General features: G+C 43.7%; 1 protein-coding gene across 4 annotated transcripts in view; it reads left to right on the top strand.

The window, feature by feature from the left end:
- The window catches only part of LOC143767429 (uncharacterized), a 162,437-nt gene that overhangs the window by 121,394 nt on the left and 22,777 nt on the right, over window positions 1–18,266 (top strand). Inside the window, exon 1 of one of the 4 annotated variants that reach the window (XM_077255762.1) lies at window positions 9,871–9,925. The exons of 2 other annotated variants lie outside the window; for them this stretch is intronic. Coding sequence is in view for 1 of the 2 variants with exons in the window: in XM_077255760.1 (XP_077111875.1) it covers window positions 9,899–9,925 (27 nt within the window). In the remaining variant the exon portion in view is untranslated. Of the gene's footprint in view, window positions 1–9,870; window positions 9,926–18,266 lie in introns of those variants that run through there. One more of the 4 variants, XM_077255760.1, reaches the window with a different exon arrangement.

The raw sequence follows: 18,266 nt of genomic DNA, 5'->3' as shown, positions 1-18,266 counted from the left end.
TTGCATAGGACGTAACATTGCTTCACTAGTGCTTTCACAAACATTACCACCTACCCCATGTACACCTTGAACACCAAACCTAATTCCCCTTCTACCAAAACTTTGCTTTCTCCCAGTCATGTTTGCTCAGATAGGGTGGTAGGAGCACAGTATTAGCAACAAAAAAATAGATTTTAAACTATGCACCACCTCTGCAAACAGCTGAATTTCAGCGACAGTAAATTCAAAGTTGAAATATGGCATGCTGTATTGTGTTAGTCAAAGAAAAAATAATTGTTTGAGTGTCTATAAGGCCTGTATGACAAAGAAGGTATGCTGTAAACAATATCAAAGTCAGGTCCCTTACTGTATGACGTTAATAACAAAATAATTTTTTGTGGCCTATGGATCAGGCCTCTATAACACACTAGATGTTACAAACTAGTGTGATGCAGTGACCCGTTACAGCTAGGGGGCGCTGTAGGTGCTCCTTGGGATTCGCAAGGAGGCGTATCTGTGATTATGATGGTGAAACAGTGACCGTCAGGATTGTAAATGGCCGGTATGTGTTGCAGAGGGAGTCTGCGCTGTAAGCCTGTAGTAATGTTGTTGTTCTGGGACCTGTAGTCCCACAAGTATTTGTATAGTTTGTAAAGGGAGGCTTGCAGGGTTAGCTGGAGAGCTGGGTGGGTCTGGCTAATCACAAACACATCCCACCTATGGGAGTGGTTACAGGTACATAATGCGACAATGGTGTGGTCATATGGATGGTCTCTGTAATGGAGAGTGTGAAGGTCCTGGACGGCTTGTGTGTTGGGAGGTCCTGTGTGTGGACCAGATCCCTGAATAGCACACTAAGAGGCCGTGGATCTGAAGACTTGTGTGTTGGGAGGTCCTATGTGTGGACCGGATCCCTGAATAGCGCACTGAAAGGTCTATGTGTTGGGAGATCCTGGAAGTAGGATCGGATCCCTTAGGGCTTGTTCACACGATCCTTTTTTCGCTGCGGATTTTTCAGGTCCTGATTTGTGAAAACCGCAGTGCAAAACCTGCGGTGGTTTTCATTGCGGTTTTCAGTCCTTTTTCTACTGCGGATTCCACTGCGGGTTTCCAACTGCACTTTCCTATTGGTGCTGTTGGAAAACAGGAGCGGAATCCGCAGAAAGAATAGACATGGTACTTCTTTTTTTCCGCAGAAAATCAGCATGGATTTTCATGCCGAAAAAACGATAGTGGGCACAGCGGATTTCGTTTTCCATAGGGTAACATTGTACTGTACCCTGCATGGAAAACGTCTGCGGATCCGCAGCTGCAAATCCGCTGCGGATCCGCAGCGAAAACCGCATCGTGTGAACATAGCCTTAAGGAGGCCTGTGTGTTGGACGGTCCCAAGCGGGGACGGATGTCCTGAAGAGCGCACAGAAAGGCTGAATGTATTCAGAGTCTGCAATGACACTGCATTGGGGGGGAGCTACAGCCCATCTGAGGATCTGCGGTGGACTCCGCGTCTGAGAGGTGATCTCACGCAGCAGCAGGGCTTCCCTCCAGCCCCGGTTCCTACAGCCATAGCTGGCCAATATAGGAGATTATCTCCGAGCCCCACACATGAGCTTTTGAGCTCCTTTGTATTCAGTGGTACTGACTAACCTCTCCATCTCTATACAAGACTTCTACCCACTGCATCACGCTTGATCGGCGTCCTATTTATGAGTACTATCTACATACTCTTAAAGGCACAGCACGTGACTGATGAAAGCCTGACATAGGCTGAAACGTTTCCAGTGCTACCTCAATAAAACTCTGCAAAACTAAAATACTTAAGTTGAGTGCGAGACTTCTCTTTAGTTTACTATATGGTTTGGGTACCTAGTCTCTGCACCTGAATATAGCAGTGCACACGGTGTTTATGTTCATCTGAGGATCTGGACTGTTAGGTGACCTAGTGAGCAAGGCATTGTCTGGGACGGTGATCCCAGTTCGACAGCTTCCCTGGGAACAAGGACTGACGAAGAGTCAGCGTGTGGAGCAGGAGCTCGAGGAAGGTAACCTAGAGTTGGGGAAATGTGGGCACTGACAGGGGGTCAGTTAATGAACTGTGCGGTCACCCATGGTAACTGGACGGAGTAAGATCCAGGATGTTTAGAGACTGCAACTTAATGTCATCTGTTGGTGCCTATGGTGTGCTATGAAGTATATAATGAACTGTGCATAACCTGGTTTATGACTGCATAATAAACTGCATGGACTGTTTTTGTGAGAAAAACGTGCCTGTGTGACGGAATCCCGTTGCTAAGTGAGTGTCCCCCAACCAACTAGTGATCGCTGCATTACACTAGTTTAAAGTCAGGTCCCTTACTGTATGATGTTAATAAGAGAAGAATTTTTTATGGCCTATGGATCAGGCCTCTATAACACACAAGATGCTACAAAATATTTTAAAGCCAGGTCCCTTACTGTATGATGTTAATAACAGAAGAAGTTTTGGTGGCCTATGGATCAGGCCTGAATAACACACTAGAAGTTACAAACTATTTGAAAGTCAGGTCCCCTGCTGCATAACACTAGGAACAGAAGAATTTTTTGAGGCCTATGGATCAGGCCTATATAACACACTAGATGCTACAAACTATTTTAAAGTGAGGTAGTTTACTGTATGACATTAATAACAGAAGAATTTTTTGTGGCCTATGGATCAGGCCTCAATAGCACACTATATGTTACAAACTATTTTAAAGTCAGGTCCCTTACTGCAGGACATTAATGTCAGACGAATTGTTTGTGGCCTATGGATCAGGCCTCTATAACACACTAGATGCTACAAACTATTTGAAAGTCAGGTCCCCTACTGTATAACACTAGGAGCAGAAGAATTTTTTTGTGGCCTCTGGATCAGGCCTCTACAGATTAATTTCAATCCAACCAAATGACATAGTGTGATACGGCGAGTTGTCTAACTTTTTGAACTATAAAATTATAATTTTTTTTAATGTGCCTTAGGTCTGCAGACCAGTTCAAATCACCACAAAAAATGTGGCTGCTTCACATTTAGCAACAGAAAAAAATATAAATTTTTTATTAATGTGCCTTAGGTATGCAGACAGTTTTATATCTCCACTGCACTAAATGACAAGGTGGGATACAGCAGGTTGTTTCATATTTAGCTAGTGAAAAAATATTAATAAGAATGCTATACTAGTGTATGGAGTACAATAGAAGCAGTGCACAACACGCTTGTAGGACATGTGCCCTGCTGGCTTTGTCTGTGGACCTAAGTAACAGTCAAAAAAGAAAAAAAATGATGGAAGGTAAATTTAACAGCCATACTGGATAGTAGCTCGCTGCACTATGGGTAAGTTCACATTTGCATATATGTGTGCAGCGTATCATCTGCATGCCCAAACACATGTAAAAACGCGTGCAATCGCATGTTTACTCGTTTTTAATCCGCATCAGCTTACGCACGACGCCAAAAAATGCTGCATGTGCATGCGTTTTTGTATGCATTTGCGTTTTTGCACATGATTATGGTATTTCCAATGTTTTCCAGTAGCTTTTCGTTGACATCAGACACCCAATGGGCGAGTCTCTTGAGATTTCTATATATATAGACACACTGCTCTGACGAAACCATAGTCTTTGGCTGCTTTATCGAGCTGCAAGATGGATCTTGATATGGACAGCTTCAATAAAGATCTGGATTTACAATTGAAATTGGCTGCTGCCTTTGCTTGTCAAGAACAAAGAAGATAAAGATGAAGAAGACGTCGTCGATATTGGCAACACCCCATCCTTGAACTCCGAGAGAGCCGTGGAGCATACCTCTCCTTGCACACAGAGCTGCGGCAAAACCTTCAGAAGCCAAAACCAGGAGTGGAACAATTAGAGGAAAAGTATAACAGAAACATATGCACCACTTCTGTATTTATCACCCACGCCTGGTTTTGGCTTGCAAATACTGATGTAAAATACTGACCAAATATTGCTAGTGTGACGGCAGCCTTACTGTAATAAAAGCCATGTACTGATTTTTTTTTTCTTTCTTTTCTAAATGTTTTTTTTCCCATTTTTTTTTTAAAATGCCATGTACTGACTTTTTTTCTCATATTTTGTTCCGCAGATTCCTGGCTACTGGAGAGACATCATCATCCCTCCATTTTCAATTCAGGATTGGAGTCTCCACACTGGGATTATTGGAGACACCTGCCGTGCTTTAGTTTTGCGTCCAGAATTCCTCCCCCAACCCAGTACTGAAATCCGGTTGGAAAATGCTGCCAAATCCAGGAAATATGTAATTTTCCTAACTGCTTGGGGGTTGTGGACGACAAACACATTAGGATTATAAAACCTTCTGGTAGTGGAATAGGAAGGAAATATATCTTGGTACCGTGTTAGCCAGTAGATAGAAAAATATTTAGAATTGAGAGTCCTCAGTGGTTGATACCTTTTAATGGCTAACTGAAAAGATGGTAACAAATTGCAAGCTTTCGAGACTACACAGGAGAATTTGTATTAGTCTATGCCTGATGAAGAGACCTGTGTAGTCTCGAAACCTTGCAATTTGTTACCATCTTTTCAGTTAGCCATTAAAAGGTATCAACCACTGAGGACTCTCAATTCTAAATATTTTTCTGGTAGTGGAAGTGAGTACTTCAATTATAAAAAATACTATTCCATTGTTCTAATGGCGATTGCCGATGCTCAGTGTGGATTTGTCGCCGTAGACATTGGCTCATTTGGACGAGGAAATGACTCATAAACTTTCAAAAACTCGGACATGGGCCAACGATTGTATGGTAATGATTTTAATTTCCCACAGCCACAACCTCTTCCCAACACTGAACAACCACCAATGCCATTTGTTGTGGTTGGGGATGAGGCCTTCCAAATGTGTGCCAACCTCCTAAAAGCGTATTCAAGTCATGACATAAATCACACAAAAAATTTTTTGCAAATACCGACTGACAAGGGCACGAAGAACTGTTGAGTGTGCCTTTGGATTGTTGGTATGTATTGTATATACTTGAGTATAAGCTGACCCGAGTATAAGCCGAGACCCCTAATTTTGCCACAAAAAACTGGGAAAACTTATTGACTTGAGTATAAGCCTAGGGTGGGAAATGCAGCAGCTACTGGTAAATTTAAAAAATAAAAATAGATACCAATAAAAGTAAAATTAATTGAGACATCAGTAGGTTAAGTGTTTTTGAATATCCATATTGAATCAGGAGCCCCATATAATGCTCCATAAAGTTCATGATGGGAACCATAAGATGCTCCATATTAACCCCTTTCTGCCATTGGACGTACTATTCCGTCCATGTGGGGTGGGCCCTAATTCCCAAGGACAGAATAGTACGTCCAGCACGATCGGCCGCGCTCACGGGGGGAGCGCGGCTGATCGCGGCCGGGTGTCAGCTGCCTATCGCAGCTGACATCCGGCACTATGTGCCAGGAGCGGTCACGGACCACCCCGGCACATTAATCCCCGGCACACCGCGATCAACCATGATCGCGGTGTGCCGGCGGTACAGGGAAGCATCGCGCAGGGAGGGGGCTCCCTGCGGGCTTCCCTGAGACCCCCGGAGCAACGCGATGTGATCGCGTTGCTGCGAGGGTCTTCTACCTCCTATCCCTGCAGGCCCCGGATCCAAAATGGCCGCGGGGCTGCATCCGGGTCCTGCAGGGATTACTTCCGGGTGCCGTGCAGGTGCTTGTAAGCCTGCACGGCTGTAAGTGAGATCGGTGATCTGACAGAGTGCTGTGCACACTGTCAGATCACCGATCTGTAATGTCCCCCCCTGGGACAAAGTAAAAAAGTTTTAAAAAAAATTCCCACATGTGTAAAAAAAAAAAAAAGAAAAAAAAATTCCTAAATAAAGAAAAAAAAATAAAAATTATTCCCATAAATACATTCCTTTATCTAAATAAAAAAAATCAAACAATAAAAGTACACATATTTAGTATCGCCGCGTCCGTAACGACCCCACCTACAAAACTATATCACTAGTTAACCCCTTCAGTGAACACCGTAAAAAAAAAAAAAAAAAAAACGAGGCAAAAAACAACGCTTTATTCTCATACCGCCAAACAAAAAGTAGAATAACACGCAATCAAAAAGACGGATATAAATAACCATGGTACCGCTGCAAACGTCATCTTGTCCCACAAAAAACGAGCCGCCATATAGTATCATCAGCGAAAAAATTAAAAAGTTATAGTCCTCAGAATAAAGCGATGCCAAAATAATTATTTTTTCTATAAAATAGTTTTTATCGTATAAAAGCGCCAAAACATAAAAAAATGATATAAATGAGGTATCGCTGTAATCGTACTGACCCGAAGAATAAAACTGCTTTATCAATTTTACCAAACGCAGAACGGTATAAACGCCTCCCCCAAAAGAAATTCATGAATAGCTGGTTTTTGGTCATTCTGCCTCACAAAAATCAGAATAAAAAGCGATCAAAAATCTCCCGTGCCCGAACATGTTACCAATAAAAACGTCAACTCGTCCCACAAAAAACAAGACCTCACATGACTCTCTGGACTCAAATATGGAAAAATTATAGCTCTCAAAATGTGGTAACGCAAAAAATATTTTTTGCAATAAAAAGCTTCTTTCAGTGTGTGACAGCTGCCAATCATAAAAATCCGCTTAAAAACCCGCTATAAAAGTAAATCAAACCCCCCTTCATCACCCCCTTAGTTAGGGAAAAATAAAAAAATTTAAAAAATGTATTTATTTCCATTTTACCATTAGGGCTAGGGTTAGGGCTAGGGTTAGGGTTGGGGCTAGGGTTGGGGCTAGGGTTAGGTTGGGGCTAGGGTTAAGGCTACAGTTAGGGTTGGGGCTAAAGTTAGGGTTTGGATTACATCTACGGTTGGAATAGGGTTGGGATTAGGGTTAGGGGTGTGTCTGGGTTAGAGGTGTGGTTAGGGTTACCGTTGGGATTAGGGTTAGGGGTGTGTTTGGATTAGGGTTTCAGTTATAATTGGGGGGGTTTCCACTGTTTAGGCACATCAGGGGCTCTCCAAACGCGACATGGCGTCCGATCTCAATTTCAGCCAATTCTGCGTTGAAAACGTAAAACAGTGCTCCTTCCCTTCCAAGCTCTCCCGTGCGCCCAAACAGGGTGTTTACCCCAACATATGGGGTATCAGCGTACTCGGAACACATTGGAGAAAAACTTTTGGGGTCCAATTTCTCCTGTTACCCTTGGGAAAATACAAAACTGGGGGCTAAAAAATAATTTTTGTGGAAAAAAAAATATTTTTTATTTGCATGGCTCTGCGTTATAAACTGTAGTGAAACAATTGGGGGTTCAAAGCTCTCACAACACATCTAGATGAGTTCCTTAGGGGGTCTACTTTCCAAAATGGTGTCACTTGTGGGGGGTTTCTACTGTTTAGGTACATTAGGGCCACTGCAAACGCAATGTGACGCCTGCAGACCATTCCATCTAAGTGTGCATTCCAAATGGCGCTCCTTCCCTTCCGAGCCCTCCCATGCGCCCAAACGGTGGTTCCCCTCCACATATGGGGTATCAGCGTACTCAAGACAAATTGGACAACAACTTTTGGGGTCCAATTTCTCCTGTTACCCTTGGGAAAATACAAAACTGGGGGCTAAAAAATAATTTTGGGGGGAAATTTTTTTTTTTTTTATTTTCACGGCTATGCGTTATAAACTGTAGTGAAACACTTGAGGGTTCAAAACTCTCACAACACATCTAGATGAGTTGCTTAGGGGGTCTACTTTCCAAAATGGTGTCACTTGTGTTTTTTTTTTACTGTTTAGGTACATTAGGGCTCTGCAAACGCAATGTGACTCCTGCAGACCATTCTATCTAAGTCTGCATTCAAAATGGCGCTCCATCCCTTCCGAGCCCTCCCATGCGCCCAAACAGTGGTTCCCCCCCACATATGGGGTATCAGCGTACTCAGGACAAATTGGTCAACTTTTGGGGTCCAATTTCTTCTCTTACGCTTGGGAAAATAAAAAATTGGGGGCGAAAAGATCATTTTTGTGAAAAAATATGATTTTTTATTTTTACGGTTCTGAATTATAAACTTCTGTGAAGCACTTGGTGAGTCAAAGTGCTCACCACACCTCTAGATAAGCTCCTTAGGGGGTATACTTTCCAAAATGGTGTCACTTGTGGGGGGTTTCAATGTTTAGGCATATCAGGGGCTCTCCAAACGCAACATGGCGTCCCATCTCAATTCCAGTCAATTTTGCATTGAAAAGTCAAATGGCGCTCCTTTGCTTCCGAGCTCTGTCATGCGCCCAAACAGTGGTTTACCCCCACATATGGGGTATCGGCGTACTCAGGACAAATTGTACAACATCTTTTGGGGTCCATTGTCTCCTGTTACCCTTGGTAAAATAAAACAAATTGGAGCTGAAGTAAATTTTGTGTGAAAAAAAAGTTAAATGCTCATTTTTATTTAAACATTCCAAAAATTCCTGTGAAACACCTTAAGGGTTAATAAACTTCTTGAATGTGGTTTTGAGCACCTTGAGGGGTGCAGTTTTTAGAATGGTGACACACTTGGGTATTTTCTATCATATAGACCCCTCAAAATGACTTCAAATGAGATGTGGTCCCTAAAGAAAAATGGTGTTGTGAAAATGAGAAATTGCTGGTCAAATTTTAACCCTTATAACTCCCTAACAAAAAAAAATGTTGGTTCCAAAATTGTGCTGATGTAAAGTAGACATGTGGGAAATGTTACTTATTAAGTATTTTTTGTGACATATCACTGTGATTTAATTGCATAAAAATTCAAAGTTGGAAAATTGCAAAATTTTCAAAATTTTCACCAAATTTCCATTTTTTTCACAAATAAACGCAGGTAATATCAAAGAAATTTTACCACTATCATGAAATACAATATGTCACGAGAAAACAGTGTCAGAATCACCGGGATCCGTTGAAGCGTTCCAGAGTTATAACCTCATAAAGGGACAGTGGTCAGAATTGTAAAAATTGGCCCGGTCCATAACGTGCAAACCACCCTTGGGGGTGAAGGGGTTAAAATATGCCCCATATAATGCTGCATAAAAGGTTAATGATGGCCCCATAAGATGCTCCATAGAATATTATGCCCCATGTAATGCTGCACAAAGGTTGATGGCCCCATATGATGCTCCATATAAAAATATGCCCAATGACATATTCACCTCTCATTGCTGCCCTCTGCTCCTCATCATCCCATCTCTCTGCACTGACTGCATAGGCAGCATCAATAGTAAAAAGTTGGGGACACACAGGGTTAATAGCAGCGATAACGGAGTGCGTTACCTGCGGCATAACGTGGTCTGTTACCGCTGGCATTAACCCTGTGTGAGCGGTGACCGGAGGGGAATATGCGGGCGCCGGGCACTGACTGCAGGGGAGTAGGGAGGGACTAATCGGACTGTGCCTGTCGCTGATGGGTCGCGGCAGCAATGACAGGCAGCTGGCGAGACCAATCAGCGACGCGGGATTTCGATTACGGAAGTTGAGGACAGAAAGACTGAAGTACCCCTTAGACAATTATATATATATAGATAGCCAGTGTTGTCCTCACCAAGCCAGCAGCACCAGGAGAGACGCCAACACCAGAGACAGGTGGCAGCATTTTCATGAATGAGGGTCTGAAAAACCTCACAATAAAGAAGTTTTGAGGCAAATCCTGGTGATTATGGAGCGCTGGTTCATCTCTCTGTAAATGCTCTGAAGTCTCCTGAGCAAGTGGTCGGCTGTACGGGAACGTGCCCCCGGAGCTCCCTATGTGCGCTGCCTGGACTCCGCTCCTCCAGCACCAGGACAACCAGCACAGTCCTGTATATACTGAGGCCCCTGATCATGTGACCCCCTGACTCCTCCCCTCCTGTGACCTCATCACAGGTCCTGTGCGCACAGAGCACCCATATATGTGGTGTGCGGCTCTGCAGGTGGAGGTAGGTGCTGGAGATTCCCCATTACTGGCCGCAGGCGCTAGAACATTTGTAAGATGCAGGGAGAGGGATGAAGGAGCTGAGAATGTGTAGATGGAAATTTTCCTCCTTGTGATCACCGGAAGGTAGACAAAAAAATGGGGAAAGATTCCGGCCCAACCACCCAGGGGTAAAATGGATTCTTTATTTAAATGTAGTTAACAGAATAAAAGGCGAGGCCTCGCACCTTTCCTGTACAGTGTAGTAATGCTGTCACCTATAAGCATGAGGTCTGAGGGCACTGGAGGGTAATGGATTACCATACCTCCCAACTTTAGAAGATGGGAAAGAGGGACAAAGTTTGCGGCAAATTTTAGGCCACGCCTCTGACCACACCCATTCATAATTAGTCACACCCATATCCACGTCCCAAGCACACCCATTTAGCACTGCTGATCACACAGTTTCATATACAATAGTTATAAACAAAAAAATATGGCCACACAGTGCTCCATACTGTACAATGGCCACACATGATGCTCCATACTGTATAATGACCGCACATGATGCTCCATACTGTATAATGACCGCATGCATACTGTATAATGGCCGCACATGATGCTCCATACTGTATAATGACCGCACATGATGCTCCATACTGTATACTGGCTGCACATGATGCTCCATACTGTATAATGACCGCACATGATGCTCCATACTGTATAATGGCCGCACATGATGCTCCATACTGTATAATGACCGCACATGATGCTCCATACTGTATAATGACCGCACATGATGCTCCATATTGTATAATGACCGCACATGATGCTCCATACTGTATACTGGCTGCACATGATGCTCCATACTGTATAATGACCGCACATGATGCTCCATATTGTATAATGACCGCACATGATGCTCCATACTGTATAATGGCCACACATGATGCTCCATACTGTATAATGACCGCACATGATGCTCCATACTGTATAATGACCGCACATGATGCTCCATATTGTATAATGACCGCACATGATGCTCCATACTGTATAATGACTGCACATGATGCTCCATATTGTATAATGACCACACATGATGCTCCATACTGTATACTGGCTGCACATGATGCTCCATATTGTATAATGACCGCACATGATGCTCCATACTGTATAATGACTGCACATGATGCTCCATACTGTATAATGACCCCACATGATGCTCCATACTGTATTATGGCCACAGTTCTCCATACTGTATAATGACATACAGGCACGCAGCTCACACACATGCAGCATCACACACACAGTATCACACATACACACGCAGCATCACAAACGCAGCTCACAAACACATGCAGCTTTGACACAAATGCATCACACATGCAGCCATCACACACACACACAGCCATCACACACACACGCAGTCATCACACACACACACGCAGCCATCACACACACACACACAGCCATCACACACACACGCAGTCATCACACACACGCAGTCATCACACACACACGCAGTCATCACACACACGCAGCCATCACACACACACACGCAGCCATCACACACACACACGCAGCCATCACACACACACACGCAGCCATCACACACACATGCAGCCATCACACACACACACACACACACACGCAGCCATCACACACACACACACACGCAGCCATCACACACACACACACGCAGCCATCACACACATGCAGCCATCACACACACCCAGCCATCACACACACCCAGCCATCACACACACACACACCCAGCCATCACACACACACACACACCCAGCCATCACACACACACACTCAGCCATCACACACACACACCCAGCCATCACACACACACACCCAGCCATCACACACACACACCCAGCCATCACACACACCCAGCCATCACACACACCAGATACCTCATACACACATGACACACACACAAATGCAGCATCACACATCTCACACACACACACACATCACACACACACACAATCTCCTCTGTGGTGCAGGGGCGGCTGATCTGTCCATGTGCAGCTCTTCAGTTTCTCCGGCTGCTCACAGCTCTGCACTGTCCCGGCACCTCCCCCGTCTCTCCTTCTCTGCCGGGATAGCAGCTAAGAGCAGGAGACGCCAGAGCTCTGTGCACACACCTCAGGTAGTGAGTCGCTGACCTCTCATCTTGATCGCTGCTGGCTCTCTTCCTCAGCGTGGCAGCGCCGCACACACAGGGGGCGGGGGCAGGGGCGGGGGAGGGATCGGTCGGGAGGAGACCCAGCATGTATAAGAAAAAAAAAACAGCCACAAACCTAATCGGGCTCTCTCTACGTCCCGGAAGTGGGCGGGGCTTCACCGGCGGCCGCAAATTCGGGATTTTAAATGCCCGAAGCGGGACAGCGGGACCCCGGTGCCAAAGCGGGACTGTCACGCTGAAATCGGGACGGTTGGGAGGTATGGATTACAAGTAAATCTGATGTTATAGGAATTGAGGTATGATGTGAGTTCGGAATAAGCGGAGGCATCACCTTTCCAGACTAGATGGACGTCATCCACATACCTGGCATACCATACTGCAAGACAAAGGAAGGGATACTGGCAAGCCACCAGACCTGGAGATTTCTGCCACACCGTCTAACCCTACCCACTACCCCATTCAGGACACAGTGCTTGTGTTGGATCTTTTCCAATCTTTGGTAGAGAAGGATATAAGACAGTTACACTCTCATGTACGGAATAGCAGTGAGAATTATCATTTTGACAAACTGCTGTGACCATTTGCCAGTCAGATAAGGGTGGATCTGTGGTGATTCTAGATACCGACCTGTACTGCTCTATGGTTTTTTCTATTCTCAATGACACCAACACTTATTTTCCTTTAAGGACAGATCCTACCACCGCTATTAGATCCACTCTTACACAGTGTCTTAGTGAGGGAATGAGATTGGGGGTATTAAATTCCAAACTACTTAAGTGGCTCAGTCCAGATTTTCCGGTCATTCCTGTGTTCCATGATATGCCCAAAGTTCATAAGAATCTTTTTCCACCATCCTTAGGGCCGGGATCACACCTAGCGTACTAAAATACAGTCCGTTTTTTGTCATGCGTACTGTGAGATTGGTGGCAATAGCCATGGACCCTCTCCTGGCTATTAATATCTGTCCTCAGTCACTGGCTTTCCCACTCTGGCGGAGAAAATTGCACGGGAGCCCACGTCAGGTTTTTCCGTGATTTAACCGTTTATTTTAACACCTAGAGCTCCCAAATTTTGCACACACACACTACTAACATTATTAGTGAGGAATATGTTAAAATATAAGGGATATGAAATAGTTTACTGTATGTAAACCACGTCTCATATCCTGTCAGGTTTGATAAGGAGATAGCAAAAGCCGGCAATTGAATTACCGGTTTTTAAGCTATCTAGCTCTGTATTAAATATATATATATATATATATATATATATATATATATATATATATATATATATACACTATGTGTACACATTCATTCTACCTATTCTGTTCTAACCTGTCAGTGTGATTTTACTGTACACCGCACTGAATTACCGGCTTTCCTATAGAACACCTATGCGTATTTATCGCAAGTCACACGCATGGTCCGTGTGTAATCCGTATTTTTCTCTCCCCCATAGACTTTCATTGGCGGATTTTTTGCGCAATACGCTGACAAACGCATCATGCTGCGATTTTCTCAACCCGTAAAATACTACAGAGAAATATACGGCTGATGGAAGAAACATTGGTCCGTGTGCAATGCGTTGTTTTTACACCTCTCCCTCATCCGTATTCCTCTCTAGTGTGACCCCAGCCTCAGACCCATAATTCCTGGGATTGATTCCCTTAACTAAAACCTTAGTGCATGGCTTGATGGATATCGTCAACCACTCATTTCCAGGACTCCTGGTTTTTTGAAGGACTTTTCCACTGTCCTAAAGGTTTTTGAAACATTTAATCCCTTAATGTCCAACTACGGACACAGTCCGTCATGGCCGGTTGTTAGTTCCCACACCAGGACGGACTGTGTCTTTCATGCATTGAAATCCTTAACGACCAGGGCTATTTTTGGTTTTGCATTTTCATTTTTCGCTCCCCTTCTTCCCAGAGCCATAACTTTTTTATTTTTTGGTCAAAATGGCCATGCGAGGGCTTGTTTTTGTGGGACGAGTTGTACATTTGAAGGACACCATTGGTTTTACCATCTTGTGTACTAGAAAACAGGAAAATAATTCCAAGTGCAGTGAAATTGCAAAAAAGTGCAATCCCACAGTTGTTTTTTATTTCGCTTTTTTTTAGACCCACGAAATGCTAAAACTGAGCTGCCATTATGATTCTCCTGGTCAGGGCTTATTTTTTTTGTGTGACGATCTGATGTTTTTATTGATACTATTTTGGTGTAGATACATTCTTTTGATCGCCCGTTATTGCATTTTATTGTAATGTTGCAGTCACCAAAAAAAGTAATACAGGCATTTTAATTTTTTCTCGCTACACCGTTTACCGATTGGATTAATTCTTTTTATACGTTGATCGGCAGATTCTGAATGCGGCAATACCAAATATGTGTATATCTGATTTTTTTTTCTATTCTATTTTGAATTGGGTGATAGGGGGGTGATATATATATATATATATATATATATATATATATATATATATATATATATATATATATATATATATATATATATATATATATATATATATATATATATATATATATATATATATACAGTACAAACCAAAAGTTTGGACACCACTTCCCATTTAAAGATTTTTCTGTATTTTCATGACTACGAAAATTGTACATTCACTCTGAAGGCATCAAAACTATGAATTAACACATGTGGAATTATATACTTAACAAAAAAGTGTGAAAAAAAACTAAAATTATGTCTTATATTCTAGGTTTTTCAAAGTAGCCACCTTTTGCTTTGATGACTGCTTTGCACACTCTTGGCATTCTCTTGAGGAGCTTCAAGAGGTAGTCACCGGGAATGGTTTTCACTTCACAGGTGTGCCCTGTCAGGTTTAATAAGTGGGATTTCTTGCCTTATAAATGGGTTGGGACCATTAGTTGTGTAGTGCAGAAGTCTGGTGGATACACAGCTGATAGTCCTACTGAATAGACTGTTAGCATTTGTATTATGGCAAGAAAAAAGCAGCCAAGTAAAGAAAAACGAGTGGCCATCATTACTTTAAGAAATGAAGGTCAGTCAGTCCGAAAAATTGGGAAAACTTTGAAAGTGTCCCTAAGTGCAGTGGCAAAAACCATCAAGCGCTACAAATAAACTGGCTCACATGAGGACCGCCCCAGGAAAGGAAGACCAAGAGTCACCTCTGCTTCTGAGAATAAGTTTATCCGAGTCACCAGCCTCAGAAATCGCAGGTTAACAGCAGCTCAGATTAGAGACCAGGTCAATGCCACACAGAGTTCTAACAGCAGACACATCTCTACAACAACTGTTAAGAGGAGACTTTGTGGAGCAGGCCTTCATGGTAAAATAGCTGCTAGGAAACCACTGCTAAGGACAGGCAACAAGGAGAAGAGACTTGTTTGGGCAAAAGAACACAAGGAATGGACATTAGACCAGTGGAAATCTGTGCTTTGGTCTGATGAGTCCAAATTTGAGATCTTTGGTTCCAATCACCGTGTCTTTGTGCGACGCAGAAAAGGTGAAAGGATGGACTCTACATGCCTGGTTCCCACCGTGAAGCATGGAGGAGGAGGTGTGATGGTGTGGGGGTGCTTTGCTGGTGACACTGTTGGGGATTTATTTAAAATTGAAGGCATACTGAACGAGAATGGCTACCACAGCATCTTGCAGCGGCATGCTATTCCATCCAGTTTGCGTTTAGTTGGACCATCATTTATTTTTCAACAGGACAATGACCCGAAACACAGCTCCAGGCTGTGTAAGGGCTATTTGACCAAGAAGGAGAGTGATGGGGTGCTACGTCAGATGACCTGGCCTCCACAGTCACCAGACCTAAACTCAATCGAGATGGTTTGGGGTGAGCTGGACCGCAGAGTGAAGGCAAAAGGGCCAACAAGTGCTAAGCATCTCTGGGAACTCCTTCAAGATTGTTGGAAGACCATTTCCGTTGACTACCTTTTGAAGCTCATCAAGAGAATGCCAAGAGTGTGCAAAGCAGTCATCAAAGCAAAAGGTGGCTGCTTTGAAGAACCTAGAATACAAGACATATTTTCAGTTGATTCACCCTTTTTTGTTAAGTATATAATTCCACATGTGTTAATTCATAGTTTTGATGCCTTCAGTGTGAATTTACAATTTTCATAGTCATGAAAATACAGAAAAATCTTTAAATGAGAAAGTGTGGCCAAACTTTTGGTCTGTACTGTGTGTGTGTGTATATATATATATTTTATATATATATACTGTATAGATATATATAATTTAAAAATACAAAACATTTTTTTTACTTGCTGCAATAGTCTCCATGGGACACTTGAAGCTGCACTTGTCCGATCGGCTCTGCTACATAGAGCAGGACTGCAGACCTGCTCTATTTAGCAAATATGCTCACTTGCTATGAGCACCGTCCATCATTGAACGTTAAGGGGTTAAACTATTGCTGCAGGTAAACACGCAGTGACAGTTCAGTGCCGACAGCTGTCTGTGACAGTGAGAGGCATGGCAATAGGTGCAGAGACCCATGCTGTCGGTCCCTGCACCCAGATCGCTGTGATCAGTCAATATGACTGACCGGTCACAGCATGATCGCGCAGGAGATGCTGAAATATCAGCACTTCCTGTCCGATCAGTGCAGCAGCTCAGCTCTGCCAGTGGCTGAGAGTCTGCACTAACAGCCAGAGGGGTGTCCATGCTGCCCCTGGCTGTTAACCCCCTAATTGCTGCGATTGGAGCATTCAGGAAGGAGGCAGAGAGAAGGGAGCTCACTCTGCCTTCAGATCGGCATCATTGTGGGGTCCGATCGTTGCCATGGTGACCCCGGGTCGTCATGACGACCCTCGGGTCTTCAAGCTACAGAAACCCTCTGTGACCATGCTCGCATCATGGTGTCAGAAGCTTTCAGTATAGGTAAAATGCTAGTGCATTGCAATGTGTTATACCTGCAATCAAAATATACACTGTGTTCCAAATTATTATGCACAAAGAGTTTGGGAGTGATAAGGTTAGAATTTTTTTGTTTGTCATTTAAACTCATTGATGGTGATGTGTGTCAGGGCTCTTTATATCACTGAAAGCAATTGCAGATACCTGTGCAAATTAGTTTGGCAGGTGTGTCCAAAAAAAGGCAAGACTACTTAAGAAGGCTGTTCCACATTATTGTGTCGGCTGCTGAGAAGCAACAAATTGTGGAGTATTTAGGTCAAGGCATGACTACAATCAACATCGCCAAGACACTTCATCGTGATCATCGCACAATCAAGAAGTATGTAGCTGATTCCCAGCACACATGTGTGCGTGCTGATAAGGAAAAATTGAGGACTCTTTCCAACAGGCAATTGCGTAAGGTTAAAAGAGCAGCTGCAAAAATGCCTTGTCATAGCAGCAGACAAGTTTTTGAAGCTGCTGGTGCCTCCAACGTCCCCAGAACAACAAGATGCAGGGTCCTTCAGAGGTTTGCAGCTGTGCGTAAGCCATCCTGTCAACCACCTCTATCCACTGCACACAAGCAGAAACGGCTCCAGTGGGCCAAACGATACATGAAGACTGACTTCCAAACTGTTTTGATCACCGATGAGTGCCGTGCAATGCTCGATGGTCCAGATGGATGGAGTGGAGGATGGCTGATTGATGGACAACCCATGAAAACTCGGCTAAGGCGCCAACAAGGAGGAGGGGGAGTAATGTTTTGGGCTGGAATCTTGGGGAGAGAGATTGTCGGCCCCTTTATGATCCCTGAAGGGGTAAAGATGAACTCCATAATCTATGTGTAGTTTCTAAAACAACATTTCCTGCCATGGTTCAAGAGGAAGAATCGTGCTTTCCGCAGCAAGATCATTTTCATGCATGATAATGCACCGTCTCATGCTGCAAAAAACACATCTGCATCTCTGGCTGCTATGGGCATAAAAGAGGACAAACTTATGGTGTGGCCACCATCTTCCCCTGACCTCAACCCCATTGAGAACCTCTGGAGCATCATCAAAAGGAGTGTCTATGATGGCAGGACGCAGTTCACATCTAAGCAACAGCCCTGGGAGGGTATTCTGTCCACATGCAAAACAATTGAAGCAGAAACCATCCAAAAACTGACAAATTCAATGGACGAGAGAGTTCAGAAGCTTCTTTCGAACAAGGGGTCCTATGTGCAAATGTAACATCACCTAGAATAAAGTTTTCACTTGAAAACTGT

This window comes from Ranitomeya variabilis, chromosome 4 (assembly GCF_051348905.1).
Source record: "Ranitomeya variabilis isolate aRanVar5 chromosome 4, aRanVar5.hap1, whole genome shotgun sequence".
Classification (NCBI taxonomy): Eukaryota; Metazoa; Chordata; class Amphibia; order Anura; family Dendrobatidae; genus Ranitomeya; species Ranitomeya variabilis.
This window is presented reverse-complemented; position numbering and strand designations above follow the sequence as displayed.